The sequence below is a fragment of the Suillus subalutaceus genome (genome assembly GCF_016647625.1).
Source record: "Suillus subalutaceus strain FC151 chromosome Unknown DFJ58scaffold_52, whole genome shotgun sequence".
In the NCBI taxonomy this organism is placed as follows: Eukaryota; Fungi; Basidiomycota; class Agaricomycetes; order Boletales; family Suillaceae; genus Suillus; species Suillus subalutaceus.
In genome coordinates, this window is record NW_024540301.1 from 39,701 (window position 1) to 58,955 (window position 19,255).

Genomic DNA, 19,255 nt, shown 5'->3' on the forward strand with positions numbered 1-19,255 from the left:
CCCCTTTAGCTGCTAAGCTATCGCGGGTGTCGGAAAAAACAATACCTTTCATGCTAGCAAATTTCTTGCACAGCCGAACAAACACAACACACATACTCATCACCGGGCCGGTTGTGACCCCTTCTGAACCAACCATACCAGATCCTAGGCAGTGTCCTTAGGTGTCCTTGCGCTTGGTTTCGTTCGTGTTTTTCTTTGCTTCCGATTTGAAACCTTGCCTGTTTAGGATCTGGAACTGAGATTTAGGTAGGTCGCTGTCGCTGTCGTCGTGGGGCACGTGGTCGGCGACATGCGGAGGTCTATGGGCAGCGAGGATTCAGGCGGGAAGGAGATGGTGGCATATGGACACCGATCTGCAGCAGTACTTCAAAATGGAAGGTCATGTGCATAAAAGGAAACCTCTACCTGCGAGCAACGTGTTGACTAGGGCATATGCTTGATCACAACGAGTCACTCAAAAAATCAAGTGTCCAGAACGGCGGTTGTTTACAGACAACCAAATCCGAACACAGAATTTAAGATCGTCCTTGGCGCTGAGACTTGAATTAGGCTTGAACGCATGAGGTCCTGGGAAGACGTCTGAGTCTCGAGAGTAGTCCCCATTTCTGTCCGTTGAGAGATAGACTGAAAACAATGGTTTCTCTGACGGGTTAGCAGTGGTCATTTTAAAATCAGTAGGTCAGAAAGTACTTGCCAAATAACCTCCTTGCCAGTAGTCATTCGGGGAGCCAATCCTGGGCAGCTGTGTGATCGCGAACTCGGTGTCGTCTTGTCGACTGTACTGTTAGAAGCAGCGCCGGAACTTCAGAAGCACGCCAATATCGTTATCGTTGACAAAATACATTGATGATAGATGTGATAAGTGATATGGGCTAGACGCAGGACTCCACGTGCTACGACGCCATGCATCAATATGAAGAGTTGCAGCTTTCCTCGCGCCAATTGTAGGTGACGACCTTTTGTGCATGTCTTGATACTGGCACTTATGGGCACGGGGTTCTCTTCATTGGCTTGGATTACAGCTGCATTCCGTTGCACCACTATTCAAGTAGAAGACAGTGCATCCAGCGTGGTACGACTTGGTTTGACTTGGCGCCCCGGCTTGAAAATTCATCGTTCCTACTATGAGATCAAACATCTCTATGTAGCCCCCACCGCCAAATTTATGTGAGGAGATTCATGTTGTGATTAACATTATAATATGGTCAGCTATCAATATGTTCATCAGCTCGCTATGGAGACTGAAAGACATTGAAACGGTCAGTGCCTGGGACACACCTACTAGATAGAGGACGAGCCATACCGTGACCTTCTTGATACGATACTCTCGCACAACCAGAGTCAGGAGCCAGATGCTCCATACCGTCCACGCTCGGAGTTGGAGATCAAAATCCTCGGACCCGTGTTGGATGGACGCACACTGCAGCTCGATCGAGTAAAGAGTTCAGATCTGTACGAACACCGTGACCTTATTTTTGACCTGAAAAATTAAAATGAGACGGATCAACAGATTAAAAAAACGCAACGCAAGGACAAGCTCTCCGTCTAGGGAGAAATTGCGGAGATGAAGCTGCCCTCAGCGTCCTCATTGGAGATTCGGTCAACTGACCAAAAAAGAAGCAGCGTTTCAAGCAATTTTGTATAGCCACATGCAAACAGCTGTTCGGTTACCATTTTACTTTTCTACCACTTACCACCGCTCATTCATTCGTTCACTACCCCATTCCTTTCCTTTCACAATGCCAGGTCTTATGGCGTTCTCTCTCTTTTTCTCATTCTTTCTTGGTATTTTTTCGGCTATTGGAGTCGGTGCGTCAGAAACACATACCATAAAGTTTATCAACCAGTATGTCACACATGAAGGCATTGCGCCCGAATTCTGACATAAATCACAGATGTGGCCACGGAACCGTGAGCTCCACCCTCAACCCGTGTGGGGAAATAATTAGCTCACATTTTTCTCTAGCCATGCTTGGTTCTGAATGGCCAAAACGTATCTACTGGACAGGACTATGTCGTCGATGGCATATTTTCCGGAATCGCGTGAGTTTCACTCCCTCCTGCAGTGTTGGCTCAAACATATCTCTACCAGATACTTACAGACTGGTAAGTAAAGCACTCATATATACATCGTGTCAAATCAAACATCTATTTACACAGGCCAGTGTGATACTAATGGCGAAGGTTGCACGTTGGTCGAGATGAACTTGGTCAACCCGACCTGCGCGGGGTGTGGCTCCAGCGTTGATATCTCACTCATTGATCCGTGAGTTTCTTTCTTGTGATCATAGATATACCCTCACCACCTCTGCTCAGTCATATTTTCAATGTAGAGGCCTCTTTTGCGTGAGTATGCAGATTTTCACTCATATCGACGTCCTGACGACCGGATAGGTATTACAACGGATGTGACGGACTCGGAGCCGATTGTAAGTCCTGTCCGGTATGAAATCCATGTTTATGCTTACAAATCGCTTCAAGGCAACAGCGCCAACTGCGCCGTAGCTTTCTATGCCCCAGAAGACTGGTATGCCCAACGTCAATGTGAAGCCAATAATGTATGTAGCTTTGAAATATTGGATTCACCAACTAATCAGTTGTGACACAGGTGGACCTCCTCATTGCATTTTGTGCCAACGCATCCGAGATTATATCGGGCGGCAGTGTTCCTTCTTCAGCCTCTTCGAGCTCCACCGTCCTGAGCACCTATTTGCCATCAACCACTGCGACATCGACAGGGGCAACTCTATCGAGCCCTGCAACGTCGCAGAATAATCCACCTGCCACCACCTATGTCAGTGGTACACCATCTTCTACCGGTAGCAGTTACCCATCGTCCAGCCCCAAAAAATGTCGGAGGGGGCCAAACAGCACCGGCACTCTTGCAAAGCGCGAACCCACTGGACTCGTGGCAAAGATGCACCGCCAACGTCGGTCCATCTGAGAACGATGCGCTCTGCCCATCCTCTACTTTTTTGTTACAGTTATTGATTAACTGCTAGCGAGATTACTGTTTTTGCTATGTGGTTTCTGCGGAATATCTTGACATAGTCTGATGTTTTGTATATCCAACCCTACTCCACATTCACGCATGCGTGGATTCCATTCATCGGGAGGACGCCCAGGCGGCATTCTAGATGTTGTTTTATTTTCCATTATGTAGCCGGTCTTAGCTTCCCCAGTGCCTCCATAGATATATTGTCTCCTGTGTTTTCTTGCTGATCTGGCGCGAAGTCGTCAGATCCTTCATGTCTTTCAATGAAAATTTATGATACGATGTATCAACATGCGTATTACACGCTTCCTGAATGCAACTCGTATTCAATCAATTCAACAACGCCTCCCGGACATACACCCGCCCCTCATAGTCCCTTAGAGTGACCTTTTCCTCCAGTCCGATCTCCTCATTCTCGTAGTTGCCCAAGACGAATGCGTACTCTGCTACTCCTCCGATGGCCTTCCCCAGGTCAACCTCGGCCTTCCCCTCCTTGAAATTAAGCAGCACTAGCGCAGACGTAGACTCGTAGTTCCGCGTGTACGCGAACACCTGTTCATGTGCATCGAGGAGCATTACGAAGTCGCCGTAGATCTTGGCGTGGGCACACGTCAGCATTAGAGGAATGGAAGGGGTAGATGCGGAGATGTAGATATAAATGAAGGGTGATAGTGGAAGTTGAGTTAAAACGGACTGCATGCAGGATAACATATTTGTAATGACTTACGAGAGCATCATGCGTTTTCCGCACCTTCAGCGCGCGCTTCCAGAATGCATGCACGCTGGTTTCGTCACCGATCTGTTGTTCAGCGTTCCATTCTGCGTAATCGTCGTTTACGCGCATCCATGGTGTCCCAGTCGTGAAGCCTCCATGTGCACTCGCGTTCCACTGTAACATTAGATGAGATCATAGAAGGAAGGGATAAAGTTGTTCTTACCTGCATTGGCGTCCTTGCGTGATCGCGCGCCTTTTGCGCGAAACTGTCGAGTAGATCAGACATTTCAACGTCCTCCTTCCCTTGTGCTTTCTGTCTCTGCTCTTTAATCCTATTCCATCCTTAGCACTTACGCCCACTTGTAGAAAAATACAACGCACAAATTCCAATAATTCTGGCTCGCTACATCTTTGTATTCCTCGATCCCCCATGTCCGTGGGAAGTTCTTGAGGCCAAGTTCCTGCCCCTGATACACGTATAGTGTCCCTGTCTGAGTGATCTCAAAGATAGCGAGCATCTTGGCGGAGATGGCACGCCACTGCGCCGAGTCGTTCCCAAAGCGCGATACCGACCGCGCTTGGTCATGATTCTCAATGAAAACCCTTTGATCACGCCAAGCAAGATGAAACATCATTATTCCAACTTCCGTTGATATCACGCAGAACTCACGAATTCCAGAACCCATCATCGCGCATGAAGCGCTGCCAGCGACCAACGATTGCCTTGAGCTCGCCGAGCGTCCAAGGTTTCTTGAGGAGTGGCGATTCGGAGGGTGAGTCAATATCCACGAGCTCGAAGTGGAAGACCATGTTGAGCTCGCGGTTCTGCGGAAGGACGTATGCGGCGAGCTCGGATGCCTCATGTGTGAAGGGCGTTTCGCCAACCGTAATGAGGTCGTGGTCTGTGGGAGTTCCGTTGGTTAATGAGAGGAGATGGGGAAAGGAAGGGGCCCACGTGAGAGGACTTCGGCGTGCATTTGTTTGATGTATTTGTGTACCTGCGGACTGGGGAGGTCGAGCGGTGTTCGAGTAGAGATGAACGAACTCACCCATTCGCGAAGTACATGCTGGCAGGCTGGCAATACTGCGTGTGGTCCACCAGAGGCGCATCGGGGAGACCATCCGTCTTCGAGATGAGATTGATAACGTCCATCTATGGTAATGCCCGGTGTTTTGTGAAAGAAGTAAGGGGAGAGAGATTGTACGTACGCGGAACCCGTCACACCCTCTGCGCACCCAGAATCGCATGACGTCCCAGACGGCGGAACGCACAATAGGGTTGTCCCAGTTCAAGTCTGGCTGCTTAGACAGGTACAGGTGGAGATAGTACTCCCCAGTTGCGGGGTCACGTTCCCAGGCGGAGCCTGTCGCACAGTCAGAAGTACGAATTAACAATGAAACAGTTAGACTGAGTTAGTGGTCCGAAGCGAGGAGAAAGATGGGACGGCCGCTTCACCATGCAAGGAGGTCAAGGAAAACAGATCCACCTACCCTGGAACACGCTCTTCCAGTTGTTCGGCGGAAGTTCTACTCCGTCGACAACTTTACCAGGACGCCAGATGTACCAATCGCGCTTTGGGTCATTTTTGCTTGATTTTGAAGCGGTGAACCAGGCGTGCTGTCAATATGCATGCAATTAGTCCACGAAAGTAATTGTAAATAATTAGTAGAAACAGGAACCATATGGTAAGCCAGAAAGATAGAAAGTCAAGGGAGCTTGCCTCGTCGGATGTGTGATTCACCACTAGATCCATCCTGTCAAAAGGACCCGGGTTGACGCCGAAAAACAGGTTAGGGCTCGAACGATACATACATGAGTTTCATCCCCCGTGTGTGCACGCCTTCGAGAAGGCGATCCCAGTCTTCAAGGGTGCCATAGCGCGAATCAATGTCCTCATAGTCTGAGCTGAGGTGGTTAAAGCATGAAGCACAAGAAACAAAAAATAACCATTAGCGCTCACATATCATAGCCCATATCAGCCAATGGGCTGCGATAGATCGGGCTAAGCCATATAACGTTCACACCAAGATCCTTGAGATAGTCAAGTTTGGCGATGATGCCTGCGAGATCGCCAGTCCCATCACCGTTTGCGTCAAAGAATGATGCTGGATAAATCTGGTAGACGGTTGCAGATTTCCACCAGGGATGTGGTGGTGTGGACATTGTAGAGAAGGATTGCAGTGCAAATGCGATGGGCTGGAGCAGGGTATATATATAAGATGGATACGTGATATAAGATATGAAATATAATACATAAGCGTGACCTGAACACGAGGCCATGCATCTGCCAGGGTGAATGATTAGCGCTATAGCCTCGGCGGGCCCAGTCGTGCATGAATATGTCAACTCCACACATGGTGGTATCTATGAACTTCTGAGTGTCATTCCACCAGTGCCTGTCTAAGAACAACTTCGGGGCGCGAGGAGATACATCGTGGCAAGTGACAGATTGCGTTGACATATCAAAGTGACCAATAGACAGTAACTGTAAGCACACCGTATCGATCGTTTAGCCATGAATTTGGAAGTGAACTAGTTGCACTTACAATATTAATGATTCAACTTCGTTGCATGTGTTCGACATGAGTTATCTTCTGCTGCACGTCCCTAACACCTTTAGCCGTCTGGTCGGCCCAAGCCCCCGTTGTCAGACCTTGAAAAAGAAACTCGTCCTTTCTTGTCATCTTGGCCCGTCCTTGGAATGTAAAATCGTCAAATGTCACATGGTAAGGTGCATCGGTTGATTCAATGACCGGCGGGCTGGACCGACTGGGAGGCTCCTTGCAACCGGAAGCACGGTGGAGCAAAATTCTGCGTTCTACATAACAAGCTAATCGCTTTGTGTATGAGTCAAGCGATCAACGATCGTTGTCTATCGCGTTTCCGTACTCGTGCTGGTCCGACAAGTCGTCTGGTCACGGGCAGAAAAAATACAAATGTTAGATGTGTGAGTCAGTTAAACTTGAAGTTGCGAGTGCTAGAGTATGGCTGTGACAATCGTGAGCATCAATTGTCGCACACGGACTCGATAACCCATTACCCGGCTGCTCCCAGCTTTCGCAGGCGGGAGGACTAGTCAAGTGTCCTCGAGATCGATGCAGGTTGATTTTACAGCACGTGATGGACGCGTCGCGATCGGGTTTGTTTATCCGGGCAAGCACGCACAAATATCGCGACCGGTATAAATAACCCAGAATATCTTGGGCCCCGTCGAATATCTTGTCAGCACGGCAACAGCACGCCGTACATTCAACGATATTCTGCCAATCACTGCGGAAACGAGATTTTAGGCAGACCCTAATCAGAGGGAGATGGCGCGTGTAACACGACTCTAAACGTACCTAGCTTGTAATCAGACGTAAATCCGAGATGTCGCAAATTTTGCTCGCTCGCTCCGGAGCAACATGTACATGTAAACAGACACTTTTCCAACTTCGTCAACACGTCTATTCGGACCCCGTTTATTCTCTTCAAATACCTGCAATTCCACCACTAATCAACACCGCATATTCAATATTTCGACGTCTGTTTAGGTCGCGCTTGAAGCAAAGTAAATTTTTCAAAAATTTGTCTAAGTCCCGCATTACACCTGCTCTACTAGTACGGGAGTTTTGCTCACGTGACTGCATACAGTCCGACATGTCTAGATATTGATATTGTTATGTCCTCTTAGACCATACTACTCAAACACATCCGAACCCTGTATTGATCGACCAACATGGCTCCCCCTGTATGCTGCTACTGCAAAGTTACAAAGTGCAACGGCATTCTTGTTCCACCTCACGTTTTTCGCTCGCATGAGCGCTCTGACTTACGCCAACGAACTCTTGCTGATCAGGCTAACTTTGCCTGGCATGTCGGGCAACGCATCATCTCACAGGGTGATGCAGATATTGAGCCAGTTCCTCGAGGATTTTCAGTTCCGTTACATGAACCTCCCCCTCCCTTGTCTCCAGAGTTTCGTGACCCTTTGGAGGATGTTGTATTGGATTATGGGGCACTTACAGATGTAGATTTTGGTATTGCGACATCCAGCGGCCCTCTGCCCAACCTTGGTCCTAACATGTGCAGTCCCGAGGCTCTTATTGCCGCTGTTGACCACTTTGACGCGTATAACAATGCGACAGCTGGAGAAGACCACACGGATCTTTCGCACCTCCCTCACCATCTGCTAGTAATATACGCACTTGTCTCGTGGCTTCACCTTCAGTTTCACCTTCCACAAGTTGCATGCAATGCACTCCTTGCGATACTGGCTTGCATTTTACTCTCAATTGCACCCGCCATCGACACTCCTTTTATAATGCTTCAATCCAGCAATCGGGTACTTGGTGTGGACAAGACTATCTACACTCTTCCTGTTTGCCCTTCTTGCCGCGACGTTTTCCCTCCTGCTGGTTCAGTGCATACCGTGGATACCTGTCCAATCTGCCTTGATGATCTTTTCCTGTCAGAACACACTCTGCGGGGTAACCAACGAGCAGTCAAGTCCCCAGTGATAAAATATCCTTATCTCCCACTCTCTGAACAGCTGAAATCTCTCTTGAAGATACCTGGCTTAGAAGCACTACTGGATGGCTCGCCTTGAAGTGTTTGCACTTGTGCTGTAAGTGCATTGTTTGAGGTCGTAATATTACTACAAAACTGTTGTATGCTTTCAGACAGATGCAGCAATTCGCTGGCACTGGCAGTTCTACCCTGTGGACCCGAGTACTGCATGTCTCCAGTTTGGTCCTGGAAAAGCAAGCCGCCGCGTTGGTATGGGTATGTTCCCGCACCGTGTGATTGATAAGGTCGTGCAAACTGATTATAGTCAGGGTCGTGGCCTCCACCTGGTGCCAAGGACTGCGAGCGAGAACGTGGCTCACTGCCTGATGAGAAAGGAGTGTGCAAGTTTCCATGACCAAGGTATGGTGTACCGCCCGGCTGGGGGTTCATATAATTATTGACACCGTGCATAGACAGGGAAGGTGTACGCTGCTCGTTGTGCCTGGGGATGAATGGGGTTTCTGGTAGGTTGTTATTGCCCAACGGTCTTCCCATATTCTCATTTACACCGTCTTCCCCTGGCTAATAATATGTGAGTTTTCTGTGTTCGCATTGAATTGATTCTGACAAGTTTACCATTGCAGGATTGGGCAGCCGTGGTCCACTGAAGTACTCATCGTGCTGCGGCAAGTCATCGTTGAGCAAGTTGAGTGGGGACGGCCCAGGATGAGGCTGGCCAAATTGGTGTGGACCACTCATTTGAGACTGGCGGTCTTGACTAATGCCGTGTTGGTTAGGATACATGGGGGCACTGCTAGGGCGTCTCTGTGGGCCTTGGGATCCATGCATTGTGGATGTGGGGTGTGGAGAACGAAGGGAAGAGCGAGCGAGAAGCTATGGGCAAGCGCATGGCGAATCCTAGGAAGCATATGGAGCATATGGACCTCTTGTACTATATCCTTTGCAGAGTCTAATCAGAACTATTTTGTATATGTATGCAGACATAATTCAGATGTGCAAGTCATGTTTTCCGATATGATCCTATTGTCGGATTAGATACACAGATAACTAATCTACCTCTGCAAAATTTATGTGTCCAGTGTCGGATTAGAGTCAGCACTGTGTACCTCTCGCTAGTCTAGCGCTTCGGGATTTGCGTTGTATGCGATGTCTGTTTATATTCCGCATATATGGTCTGTCCCTACACTAATACGGCCTGACTATTTTCTCGTTTCCGCAGTGAATGTTAATTATGATATCTACTACCATCTATGTTGCTTCACGCCTAACCATTACTATCCATCACAACTGAGTCATCACCCACAAGTCGTCAAGTAACGCTTTTGTCACAGTTGGTCACAGCGAGTCACAGCTGCCATTTCTAAGCCCGCTTGGCAATGCCTCAGATGTTAGAGCGAAAAGTTATGATTGTCATTGACATTAACTGGTATGGCATGGAATATAGTATGGAGTGTGGCTGTAATTATAATCGTTGTACGATGCAGGATGTGCTACATGAGAATGAGAATTATGTCCTCCATGATGTGGCAAATGAACTTGATGCTGGTTGTCACAACCCTTATAACGAATTAACGCAGGGGCAGAGACTAGGACTCAATCAAGGATATCACAACAAAAGATAAAGGATAGCAGGGACGTCTTAGGATTGCTAGCAGTAAGCTAATACAAAAGAGGTTTGAACTGAAGAACTACTGACTATAACGAGCTACCTATATACATATATTGAAACGGAGAATGAGTCTGAGTCTGAACTAACTAGCCAATCATTAAATAGAAAAGAGAATTGTATGATGATCTAAATATAACTACACTTATGATGTCATGAAACATGTGACTGCTGTGCAAGGGTTCTCGAAGGTTCTAGTGTCATGTGACTTGATTGCTTGTGAAAGGAAGTCGAAATTGGGAATATCGGAGATAAAGGTTGTAGGCGCTAATGGAATAGAGAAGTTCAGAAATGTAAAGGATGGGTTCGGGTTAGGGTTTGTGAAAGTTATTGGTACAGACGCTGATTGAGCGCTAATGACAGGCGCTTGTGATGGGCGCTTAATGGGTGTCTTACGAATGTCTTTGGAGGTCTCACAAGTGTTCAAGAAAGAATAATGATTTGTGTTTGGAATTTGTGACACTGGTGTGGTATAGAATGTCTGGAAAATTGCTGATATGATGGTATGCTGCTGTGGGTTGGGTGTACAATGGGATTAGTAGGATTATAAGGTATTTCATGGTGTAAATTAGGAATGTTTGAACTACCCGATTCACTAGAAAAGGAGTGAGAGCTGTTGGTGGGTAGCAGAACACATCTGGAAGGTTCCAGAGAAGCGGCGCTGACAGCAGTTGGGTTGTTATTGGCTGTGTTTCTTGTACACAGTCTCCCACTGCCAAACAAGGCTGAAAACTGTGGGGTTTCAGCTAGATGAACATTAGCTGGATCAGCAATATACTCCTTGATTCTCAAAATAAGAGTGGCAACAGTCCCCTCTCGAGAAATCCCCAGAGCACCAGCAATTGTGATAAAATCGTCTTTGAGTCGGTAAAAAGTGGGTGCATCAAATGTTTTTGTCGTGATGTCATTCTCGATTTGAGTAAGCTGGGCGCTGTCATCAGTCTTTTTCTTGGCTTGCTTCTCAGCTTCAACCCTTTCCTTCTCGTGCTGTTCTGCTTCATGTTTATTAGAATCCTCCTCGAGTTCAGGCATTGTGACGAAGCATGATCATAACTTGACAGATTTCCTCGTCCATTTCTTCTTCTGATTAGCCAGCTGCATATTTGACTCAGATAATGCTCGTTGACCAAGTGTGCAGTGTGCATTTGCAGATTGGAGCCCTCTTCATTATGTCCGTTTCATGAGAGTCATGCCCATCATAGGTGAGAACAATGGGTTTTTCTGGATTGACACGATGCTTTTCAGCTAAAGGAACAAAGAGGTCTGAGAACCGCTTTTCAGCAATCTCACGATCTGTCCATCCTGATGCTGATGTTGAGAAGCTGTTTCAAGATTTGTTAGATAAGAACACGACAATCAGATTATCATGTTCACTCACCCTCTGACTTGATCTTTGAGATCTCATAGGTCTGGAGGTGGCCCATCAGAAAGAACAAACCAAGGTGGCATTCTGACTCCTGCAGCATAAATACACTCGATAATTGTTACCAGTTCTAGGTTATCACTGTGTGTCCGGTACCGTTCCAAGTCCTCTCTGGCAAAGATGAACTTGCTTCCATCATTCTTTCTCCTGCCCCCCATCTGATTACCCTTTTCATCCATATTCCAATGATGCTCAGGTGGAATGCCCTTATATTTAACATCAAGCTGCTTCCGCATCTTCAAGAACTCTCTGATCGTGGCCTTGTTGAAATTCTGGCTGCACTTTGGATCCAGTCCACATGGTTTCAACACACAGAGAGTAGGGTGCTGACATAGGAAAGCGTAATGCCAGTTGTGCCCTGGGTAATGACCAGTGATGTCAAGAACCTGAGCACATAACTGCTTCAGGTGAAGGGGTTTAGCCATTGATGAATTGAGGTTGCACCAGTCAAGGATAGTCTGCTCTTGTGCAGGCGTGAGGATCTGCCAATCTGCGTTTGCCTCATGACATGATTTATGTTCCCCCGAATGCTGCTTGCCCAAAGTTGTGCGTGGTACCTAATTTGATGAAGTAGTAAGAATCTGCAATTAAGTGAGGGTGAAATAGCAGCTTACATCGTGAGCCAACGCAGCTTCTTTGATGGTCTTGTAGATCATGTTCATGATACCCTGCAAAGCTGCCTGGATCCCCTGCTCATATGTGGGATCCCGTGATGCTCATGATTTACCTTTCGAGCGGTGGCTATCTTGTCGAGCCATCTCCGAGTCGTTGGCTCACTGACAAGTCGTCACAGCTAGTCAGTATCGCTTTAGAACTCCACCATGGCAGCATTCGGCTGGCTGTCACCAGCATGAATTCTGCATGACTTTGGCTGCTTGCGAAGAACTTCACCATTTCTTCGTTAAAATCAGTCGTTCAACCTCGCAATGAAAGGTACATGTTAGAAACATTGATTGAAGTTGTAAATTATGTGTGGAAGTAAGAATTGAGTGTGGAAGTAAGAATTGAGTGAGATATTTAGGTTGTGATGACTTGTGGGGGTGACGACTCAGCCGTGATGGATAGTACAGGCTTAATCTCGGTATTGTGCTTCGAGGAAACAGTTCTCCGTCCAATTCGATCTGGACCAAGGAAGGTTTCCGCCGGCCTCGTTGTGTCGGCATTCAAGTCAACAATCATCTTGATCCTAGCCACCAATGAAGCTGTGTCAATATATCTGAGTAACAATAACGGTGCACCTTCCGCTGGCGGGCACATTCCCGATGCCGTCCCAGCACCAACCAGGCTGCTTAGAATGGTGTGCCCAGCTTGCAAGCTACATCAAGGTACTGCGGGTTGTTACCCACCTGCGAGTTTTGTATTGCCAGCTCCAGCCCAGAAGGGTTTTCTACCATTTCAGTCATCTCCATCGTCATCATTGCCTGTATTCAGATCAACAATGCCCTGCGACATCACTACTACTCTCGATTTGCCATATTTTGCCAATTGTAAATGCCTCTCTATCACACCAGATACTACCCTTGTAGCCTGGGACAATGACCACTTGAAGGACGTCTTGCTGCCATTTCAACATCATTTATTGTCACCTGTACTAGAATCAACGTCCTGCGACATCACTACTACCCTTGATTTGCCAAATCTCGCCATTTGTAACTGACTCTCAATCACATCCGACACTACTCTGGTAGCCAGCGATGATGACTCAAGGGATGTCTTCTCTGACAAGGTATCATGTCACCGTTCCAGCCCCAATCACAACTATCGACATTATTAGCCCCCTTTGTATGCCATATATTCAGTCACTTGTCCTACTAGTGGACAAATGCCAGACAACGCCTACGTCTATTGCTAACCATTCTATTCCTAGATCTACACACCTCAGGGACGCCTTGCTTCAGATGACAAAGACCACCAACTCCTTCCACAGCAGTCCGTCCGTAGTCCCCAATGGTGACTTCATACACTTGGAAGGTGTCTTCACTGGCACTGACAAAGCATTGGACAGCAAAAATGTCGATCACCACATCGACACCCCCACTCATGCCAGCTCTCACCACCAACAATGCTCTCACTATCCGCAATGCTCCCTCTCATCTGCTGAACCTTCGATCACTTGCTTTACTCGATAAATTCCCAATGTCATTTATGAATACTGACACTAACCCTTCTGGATCTGCTCACCCTACTGATGTGTTAGCTCACAAAACCAAGGCTGCTGCCTCCTGGTTAAAGCCCCTGATACTCATTACTAAATACGCCGCCAGTCGACTTATCCATCTCCCTCCTACAGCACTTTCATATCAGCCTGAGAAGTCGTGCCCATATAAACTCAAGCAGCAAAAGGTACAGACATATTCAATGCCAGACTCAGTATGTCACTCATCATATTTCATCAGTGCAAACCTAGGGCCATGTGAATGAATGCTGCTTGCCACAGCATTGTGCGCTCTTGCCTCCAATGACATGCCAACAGAACCAGTCAGTCATTCCTCTTCATGGTCAAATTTCTCATTGATTTCAATGCTACTAGTTGGCCACCTTGTACAAGTCTGTGAACAGATTCGTGTCGACAAAGCAGACCTCGTGGATGCCTGGGTCACTGCCATGACGGAGGTAGGACTCACCTCGATGCTGGCTAGCAACCACCAGACGTCGCTTCTAGTAGCATCGCCCTCCCTCCTACATTCGACGCACTTTCTATTTTAGCGCCTGGTTCACGAATCAAGGTCCATCTTATGTCACTTCACCATCAAACAAGTGCAGTCGCAGCCACAATTCCAGCCACCACCACCTTTCCACTTTCACTACCCTGTCGAAGAACTTCCTGACACCTCCAACATCTTGTACCCACACACTGTGGTTTCACTACTAACTACAATGCTAACAACCACCGCCTGACAATGATGCACAATACTCACTAAGGTTACGGGTCACAGACCGACAATGAGAATACGACGCTATCATGACCACTTTACATCAGTAAAATTACACACCTCTTAATTTAACTTAACGAGCTTATTTTAGTAGCCAAGACAAGCTAAGACAGAATAAGGCAGTCTTATACTAAGACAAGTGTCTTAATCAAAGCATCTGGTCTTGAAATGACACACAACTTGATAGCACTTAAATTTAGTAAAATAAGATGAATAAGCTTCAAGTTCAGTAAGACTAAAAGATGCAATAAGAGGCAGATAAGCATGAGCCATGAAAGTAAGACATCAAGAGAAGGATCAATCATTAATGCGTGAATATGGGTGGTTACAGTGAGGAGCGTTGAATGCGGTAGTCATAGTATGATAGCAGGTGCATAATGTGATAGATAGTAGTGGTGGCCAGTCCGAACGAGTGAATGCAAGATGGAATACTACGCCCTTTGTGAATCAATGCATATTAAAGGTGAGAGTAAAGGCAACTTACTTTTAACAGAACGCAAACAGGTCTGCAAATCCATTGTCCTCATCAGGCATGACATTACTGGTGGCCCTTGAGCTCCCAGTACTTCTCAGATGCTTGGCATACTCCTGTGCCTCTTGCACTATGCTCGTGAAGTCCTCGTCAGGAAGTGCCATGATGGGCTGCATGAACTTCTGGGTCATAGGCCCCAAGACAGGTTTGCTAAAGGCGAATTCCTTGCCCTTCTTAATGATAGTGTCCAAATGTCTCTGTCATCTGTCTTTGTAGCTTTGGTGCGCTTGGCACGGGTTTCTGAAATGATTTCGAAGGTGATGTTCCCATCTACGACTAGCTGAAGAATACGGCACACCTGTGAAAATATAATAGCATACTAATACAACAGAAATAAAACATAACTCACTGCAGTAACAGCGAGTGTAAAGGCGGCCCGTGCACTAATTCCCTTGGTGTGGAGGTTGGGAATTTCAACATGGCCATGGGTGAAATTGAGGTGCGATGCAAACATCTGGAGTATGAAGGAGGCCCTCCACATACCTGTCCAACCCTTTGAGCAGATGATTAAAATTGACGTTAAATAGTGATAAATGATGCTACTTACCTTGGGAGCAAGCCCAGCATTATCCCTGAATATAAAGTGGTTTTGTTTCAGCATGGCTTGTGAAAATTCCTTGCAAGCCTCCGGGTCCAGGAAAACAGTGTCCTGTGCGAAAAACACTATAAGAATGGAACAAGTGGCAACACCAAACCCTCTGTTGTGGTGTTACGAACTAGGATGGTTCTGACGTATGGCTACTCGATAAGAGTAATCGGCCAAGGTCGGTTCAAAGCTTCAGCGTATACCGAAGTTCAGTGGTTCAAATAAGACAAGACAAGGAGAGTGTCCTTGGCTTGAATTCGGTTTCAGACGACTTAAGATTGGAGGTCTTAAGCGAAGGATGTTCCAGGTAAAACCTAGTAAGATTAAAGTAAAGAACTACATAGTACAAGGCGGGTTTATATAGTGAATGATAACCGCGTTTAGGGCCGGTTCAGTAGAGTCAGAGATAAGACAGAGTCAGAGATAAGACGGAGTCAGAGATAAGACGGAGTCAAAGGTAAGACGGAGTCAGAGATAACAAGAATAGATCATCTAGCGACGGCAAAATGCGATCGTGATGTAATACAATGATGTAAGAGAAAGAAAATGAATAGGGGCGTACTTGACTGTAACATGTGGTGTTCAAAATTTCTGTAGCCTTGCAGAGGCACTTTTCACTATGCATCTCTTATTGACACTTTCCTTAGATTAGGTTCGCACTTTTGCTGCTTACATAATCATCTTCCCTTTACCTAGGACTCTACAGTCATTACCTAGTTTCCCTTGTTTCCAGTTCTTTGGTTGCTCCCCATTCACTTGGGTTATTTAGTAGCATCCCCTAGTTGTAGCTTTCCTAGTTGTAGCTTCTCAGCTCACCAGATAGCTCCTGGAACATAGTTTTCTTACCTTGACTTGGAGTACCTTCTCCACTCTCTTTCTTTGAGCCTGAGCCTAGTCAGAGATCCTTTAGGGTCGAACGTTCTTGCTAGCAAGAGTAGCAGCTAGGAGAGCAGGAGACTCATATACTTTGGTTTGGTGCTTTTACCTACAGCCCAGCCATTTCTTGTCACCACACTGTGCCATTCCATGAGACGCTGTTTGGTCTTCGAACTTCAGTAGACTCGAATAATATGAGAATGATGGACTTACTACTTTCAAAACAGCGCCAGAACTGGAAATTTCATGCTCAATCTTACCCTTGTATATATGGTTCCAGATGTCTTGCATAATGTCCCTTAGTTCATGGTCATCAGGGCCCCATGGCTCAATGTCTCTGCCAGCCCGGTGCGCAACAGTGGGTATGAATACCCGACGCCAGGTGTTGTTGTGCTGACAGCCATCAGGAAGATCGTTGTTCTGGTATCAGTGATTAGCACCACTGCCATCATGGCAAGATGTGATGCTTGCGGCACGTGATTCCATCTTTGCTCGTTTTGAAGCAGGGGCAGTGCTACTGATACCAACATTGGTCTAAATTTAGCAGAACAAAGATCAGACAGGTATCGTGAAAGAAGTGACAAATTACTGAAGTGGTGAGGTGCTTGATGCCTTTTCCTGCTACAGGTGCAGAGGGTGCTTTGTCCTCAGCCTCCTCAGTATTGTTGGCCTCATAAAGTTCCATAGATAGATCATACATGAGCTCAGGACAGCTTGGAATCCTGGCAGTCGCTCTTAATGGTTGAGTACAAGGGGGAGGGGAAGATAATGATTCGGTCCTTTGGGATGGCGCACATACTGGGCGTGAGGTATGCGGAGATGACAAGCTACTAACTTTAACCACATCCTGAGGTAAGAGTAAGTGTCATGTAAATGGAAAAAGTAGGACTTACTGAAGCCGTGCATCTAGCACTGTCACCAGTCTGAGTCTTTTTAATGGCATTGTGAGTAGCCTCATGCTCGAGCGAATCATCGTCATCCAGCAATGATGTGTCTGACTCTCTGACACTGTGCTGGAGTAGGAGGAGGACCAGGATTGGTGCTGACCAAAGTCACATTTGTGATCTTTGACACAGCGGTCAAAGTAGTGAGTGAGGAAACATGGGTGTGTGTCGCAGTTCAAGTGCTGTTAGGAACAGAAGGCCTAAGTAACTTGCTAGTTGTGAGTTTCTCGGCCCAATCCTTTGTCTTTCTGATGCCTGCATAGTCGTTCTTTACCATACCAACATCAGCTGCACTGAATTGATCAAGGATATCAAGGTGAAAGAGGGTTGTTTCAGTCAGTAATAACATGGTAGTTGGGAACAATATCAACACACGCTCCTTTCTTCCATTTCTGGTCACCTATCAACATAACACGTGCCTCAACATCTCTCTGATTCTTCTTTTGATTGACACCAGCATTATCAACAAGGCGTACGACCTGGACAGCCTCGCGGTGTGCCATTTTCTGCACATGCTTCCTCCTTGGCTGCACCTCTGCAAGTTCCTCACTGCTGGACATAACGTGGTCAGTCTCAATATTGTTATGGTGAGTCTGGACCTCCTCAGGATTGCCATCCACTGGCTGAACGTCATCTTCATCTACAGCATCCATTATCTCAACATCCTCTTCCTCAGCTATACTGACCAGCTTCTTCACCTTTGACACAGGTCGTGCCTGAGGCCGAGGCCTTGGTGGATCCATAATGATTTTGAGATCCTTCAAGGCCCTCTGATCCTCAATAGCAGCAATACGGTTGGCATTGCGCTGAGCTGCAGCTTCCTGTTCTTGCTGTTCATGCTTGATGCGGTTGTTGTCTTCCTGGATTTGACGAGCAGTACGTCTTTTCTGTTTTGTTTTGAGAACAATCTCACCAGGATGCTGGTTCACATTTTTAGGACGAGTGTTTGGCTGTGTCATTCTTGGAAAAGGCCTGGTTGTTGGTAGAAGTGAAAATTTGGCTGAGGGCAGGGAGGTTGTGAAGGACTTTGAAAGAGTTATGTGTTGCTCACACCTGTTCCGTGTATGTAGTATATTACTATTCACACTATAACAGGTTTGCTAATACTTGCCGCCTTTTAGTCCTTTCAAGTTGCAAATGTTCGCCCAACATGCCGGAAGACCATGACATCCCTCAAACACAGCTCAAATGATGAGCATTTAGTGCCCGACGTGTTCAGTGTCCATACCCTGGGTGCAAACGCTGGTTGAAAAATACCTCTGGGCTGAAATTCCACCAAAGTGCGATGCACAGCTATTCATTTACTCACCCCGGTCAAGCGCTACACTCACGGTGTGCTTCTGTTCAAGAGGTTGAAGATGAAGAGGCTCCGAGACTCACAAAAGACGAGGAGCACTGGGAGTTTAGGCATGGACTCATTTGAGACTATCATGAGGCACTGACTTGTAAGTACAATAATCCTGTTGCAGGTGATAGTCATCTTAATAAAAAATTACACCTGTAGGTCGAATTTGTGATGCAAATGGCAACTTTCTCAATCCCAGTACTCCTCCCAGCACCATACACTACAAAGAGTCCTGACGACTGGACTCCATTCCACAACCAGCTAGAATTTGAGGCTGCCGAGTTACTGTACACTGAAAACCAGATGTCAGCCCGCCAAATCGACAAGATCCTCTACAGTAAGCAACAAAACTGTTGCAATGTTTGCGTAATTTTGATTGTTTTGCTGTCCTATGGCGCTTGGAGAGGAGAGGGCGTTTTTGCTTCACTACAGCCTTCATCCCAGATTTCTTCAAGTAACAATGTGTTGTCTGAGAGGACACAGGCTGGTTCTTGATGTCCTGAAGTGCTCTGGTGACTTGAGTGGCATTTTCAGCCTTGCCAGTACTGATTAACCGAATAGCATGTCGAACATCAGACGAGGAAAGGATAGAAGGACGACCACCAGAGGACTTTTGAAGGTCAGGACAAAGTTTAGAGTGAATTCTGCTGATGGTACTATGGTGTACACCAGTAGCATGTGAGATCTCCCTTGTAGATTGGTTTAAATCAAGGTGAAAGAGGATTTGGTT

The 19,255-nt window shown here is 46.7% G+C and overlaps 7 protein-coding genes across 7 annotated transcripts; 2 read left to right on the forward strand and 5 right to left on the reverse strand.

Moving 5' to 3' along the window:
* The first annotated feature begins 1,303 nt into the window (after positions 1–1,303).
* Positions 1,304–3,333, forward strand: DFJ58DRAFT_787873 (uncharacterized protein). Its single transcript, XM_041390125.1, has 10 exons — positions 1,304–1,452; positions 1,511–1,846; positions 1,896–1,911; positions 1,967–2,043; positions 2,093–2,106; positions 2,161–2,266; positions 2,317–2,346; positions 2,395–2,429; positions 2,482–2,558; positions 2,609–3,333. Exons 2-10 carry the CDS (start codon positions 1,650–1,652, stop codon positions 2,942–2,944), a joined length of 888 nt encoding a protein of 295 aa, XP_041243963.1. The 5' UTR covers positions 1,304–1,452; positions 1,511–1,649; the 3' UTR covers positions 2,945–3,333.
* DFJ58DRAFT_716339 (glycoside hydrolase family 13 protein) lies at positions 3,326–5,874 on the reverse strand (the record flags this gene model as incomplete). Its single annotated transcript, XM_041384211.1, has 12 exons — positions 3,326–3,589; positions 3,723–3,884; positions 3,934–4,042; positions 4,092–4,313; positions 4,381–4,612; positions 4,666–4,715; positions 4,760–4,863; positions 4,920–5,074; positions 5,202–5,328; positions 5,432–5,465; positions 5,524–5,616; positions 5,672–5,874. The coding sequence occupies 12 exons, from the start codon at positions 5,872–5,874 to the stop codon at positions 3,326–3,328; spliced, it is 1,755 nt and encodes a 584-aa protein (XP_041243964.1).
* Positions 5,875–7,429: 1,555 nt separating this feature from the next.
* Positions 7,430–8,299, forward strand: DFJ58DRAFT_727854 (uncharacterized protein; the record flags this gene model as incomplete). Its single annotated transcript, XM_041385524.1, has 1 exon — positions 7,430–8,299. One exon carries the CDS (start codon positions 7,430–7,432, stop codon positions 8,297–8,299), a length of 870 nt encoding a protein of 289 aa, XP_041243965.1.
* Positions 8,300–8,404: 105 nt separating this feature from the next.
* DFJ58DRAFT_727855 (uncharacterized protein) lies at positions 8,405–9,048 on the reverse strand (the record flags this gene model as incomplete). The annotated part of the gene is made up of 3 exons (XM_041385525.1): positions 8,405–8,424; positions 8,490–8,781; positions 8,836–9,048. The coding sequence occupies 3 exons, from the start codon at positions 9,046–9,048 to the stop codon at positions 8,405–8,407; spliced, it is 525 nt and encodes a 174-aa protein (XP_041243966.1).
* Positions 9,049–10,600: 1,552 nt separating this feature from the next.
* DFJ58DRAFT_618454 (uncharacterized protein) lies at positions 10,601–10,912 on the reverse strand (the record flags this gene model as incomplete). Its single annotated transcript, XM_041380998.1, has 1 exon — positions 10,601–10,912. A coding segment is annotated over one exon (312 nt), but the record flags the coding sequence as incomplete, so codon positions are not given.
* Positions 10,913–10,994: 82 nt separating this feature from the next.
* On the reverse strand, positions 10,995–11,192 carry DFJ58DRAFT_660321 (uncharacterized protein; the record flags this gene model as incomplete). Its single annotated transcript, XM_041382144.1, has 1 exon — positions 10,995–11,192. A coding segment is annotated over one exon (198 nt), but the record flags the coding sequence as incomplete, so codon positions are not given.
* Positions 11,193–14,728: 3,536 nt separating this feature from the next.
* Positions 14,729–18,591, reverse strand: DFJ58DRAFT_841352 (uncharacterized protein; the record flags this gene model as incomplete). Its single annotated transcript, XM_041392701.1, has 14 exons — positions 14,729–14,971; positions 15,049–15,072; positions 15,124–15,267; positions 15,322–15,437; positions 16,207–16,251; positions 16,350–16,410; positions 16,450–16,629; positions 16,826–16,906; positions 17,036–17,083; positions 17,130–17,244; positions 17,390–17,473; positions 17,556–18,233; positions 18,409–18,444; positions 18,512–18,591. 14 exons carry the CDS (start codon positions 18,589–18,591, stop codon positions 14,729–14,731), a joined length of 1,935 nt encoding a protein of 644 aa, XP_041243969.1.
* Positions 18,592–19,255: the final 664 nt, after the last annotated feature.

What these genes read in the sequence shown, in the direction of transcription:
- DFJ58DRAFT_787873 (XM_041390125.1), top strand. Translation starts at nt 1,650, where the DNA reads ATGCAAACAGCTGTTCGGTTACCATTTTACTTTTCTACCACTTACCAC. An exon ending in GATATCTCACTCATTGATCC is followed by an intron (nt 2,267 to 2,316) that starts GTGAGTTTCTTT and finishes ACCTCTGCTCAG; the next exon opens with TCATATTTTCAATGTAGAGG. An exon ending in TGACGGACTCGGAGCCGATT is followed by an intron (nt 2,430 to 2,481) that starts GTAAGTCCTGTC and finishes AATCGCTTCAAG; the next exon opens with GCAACAGCGCCAACTGCGCC.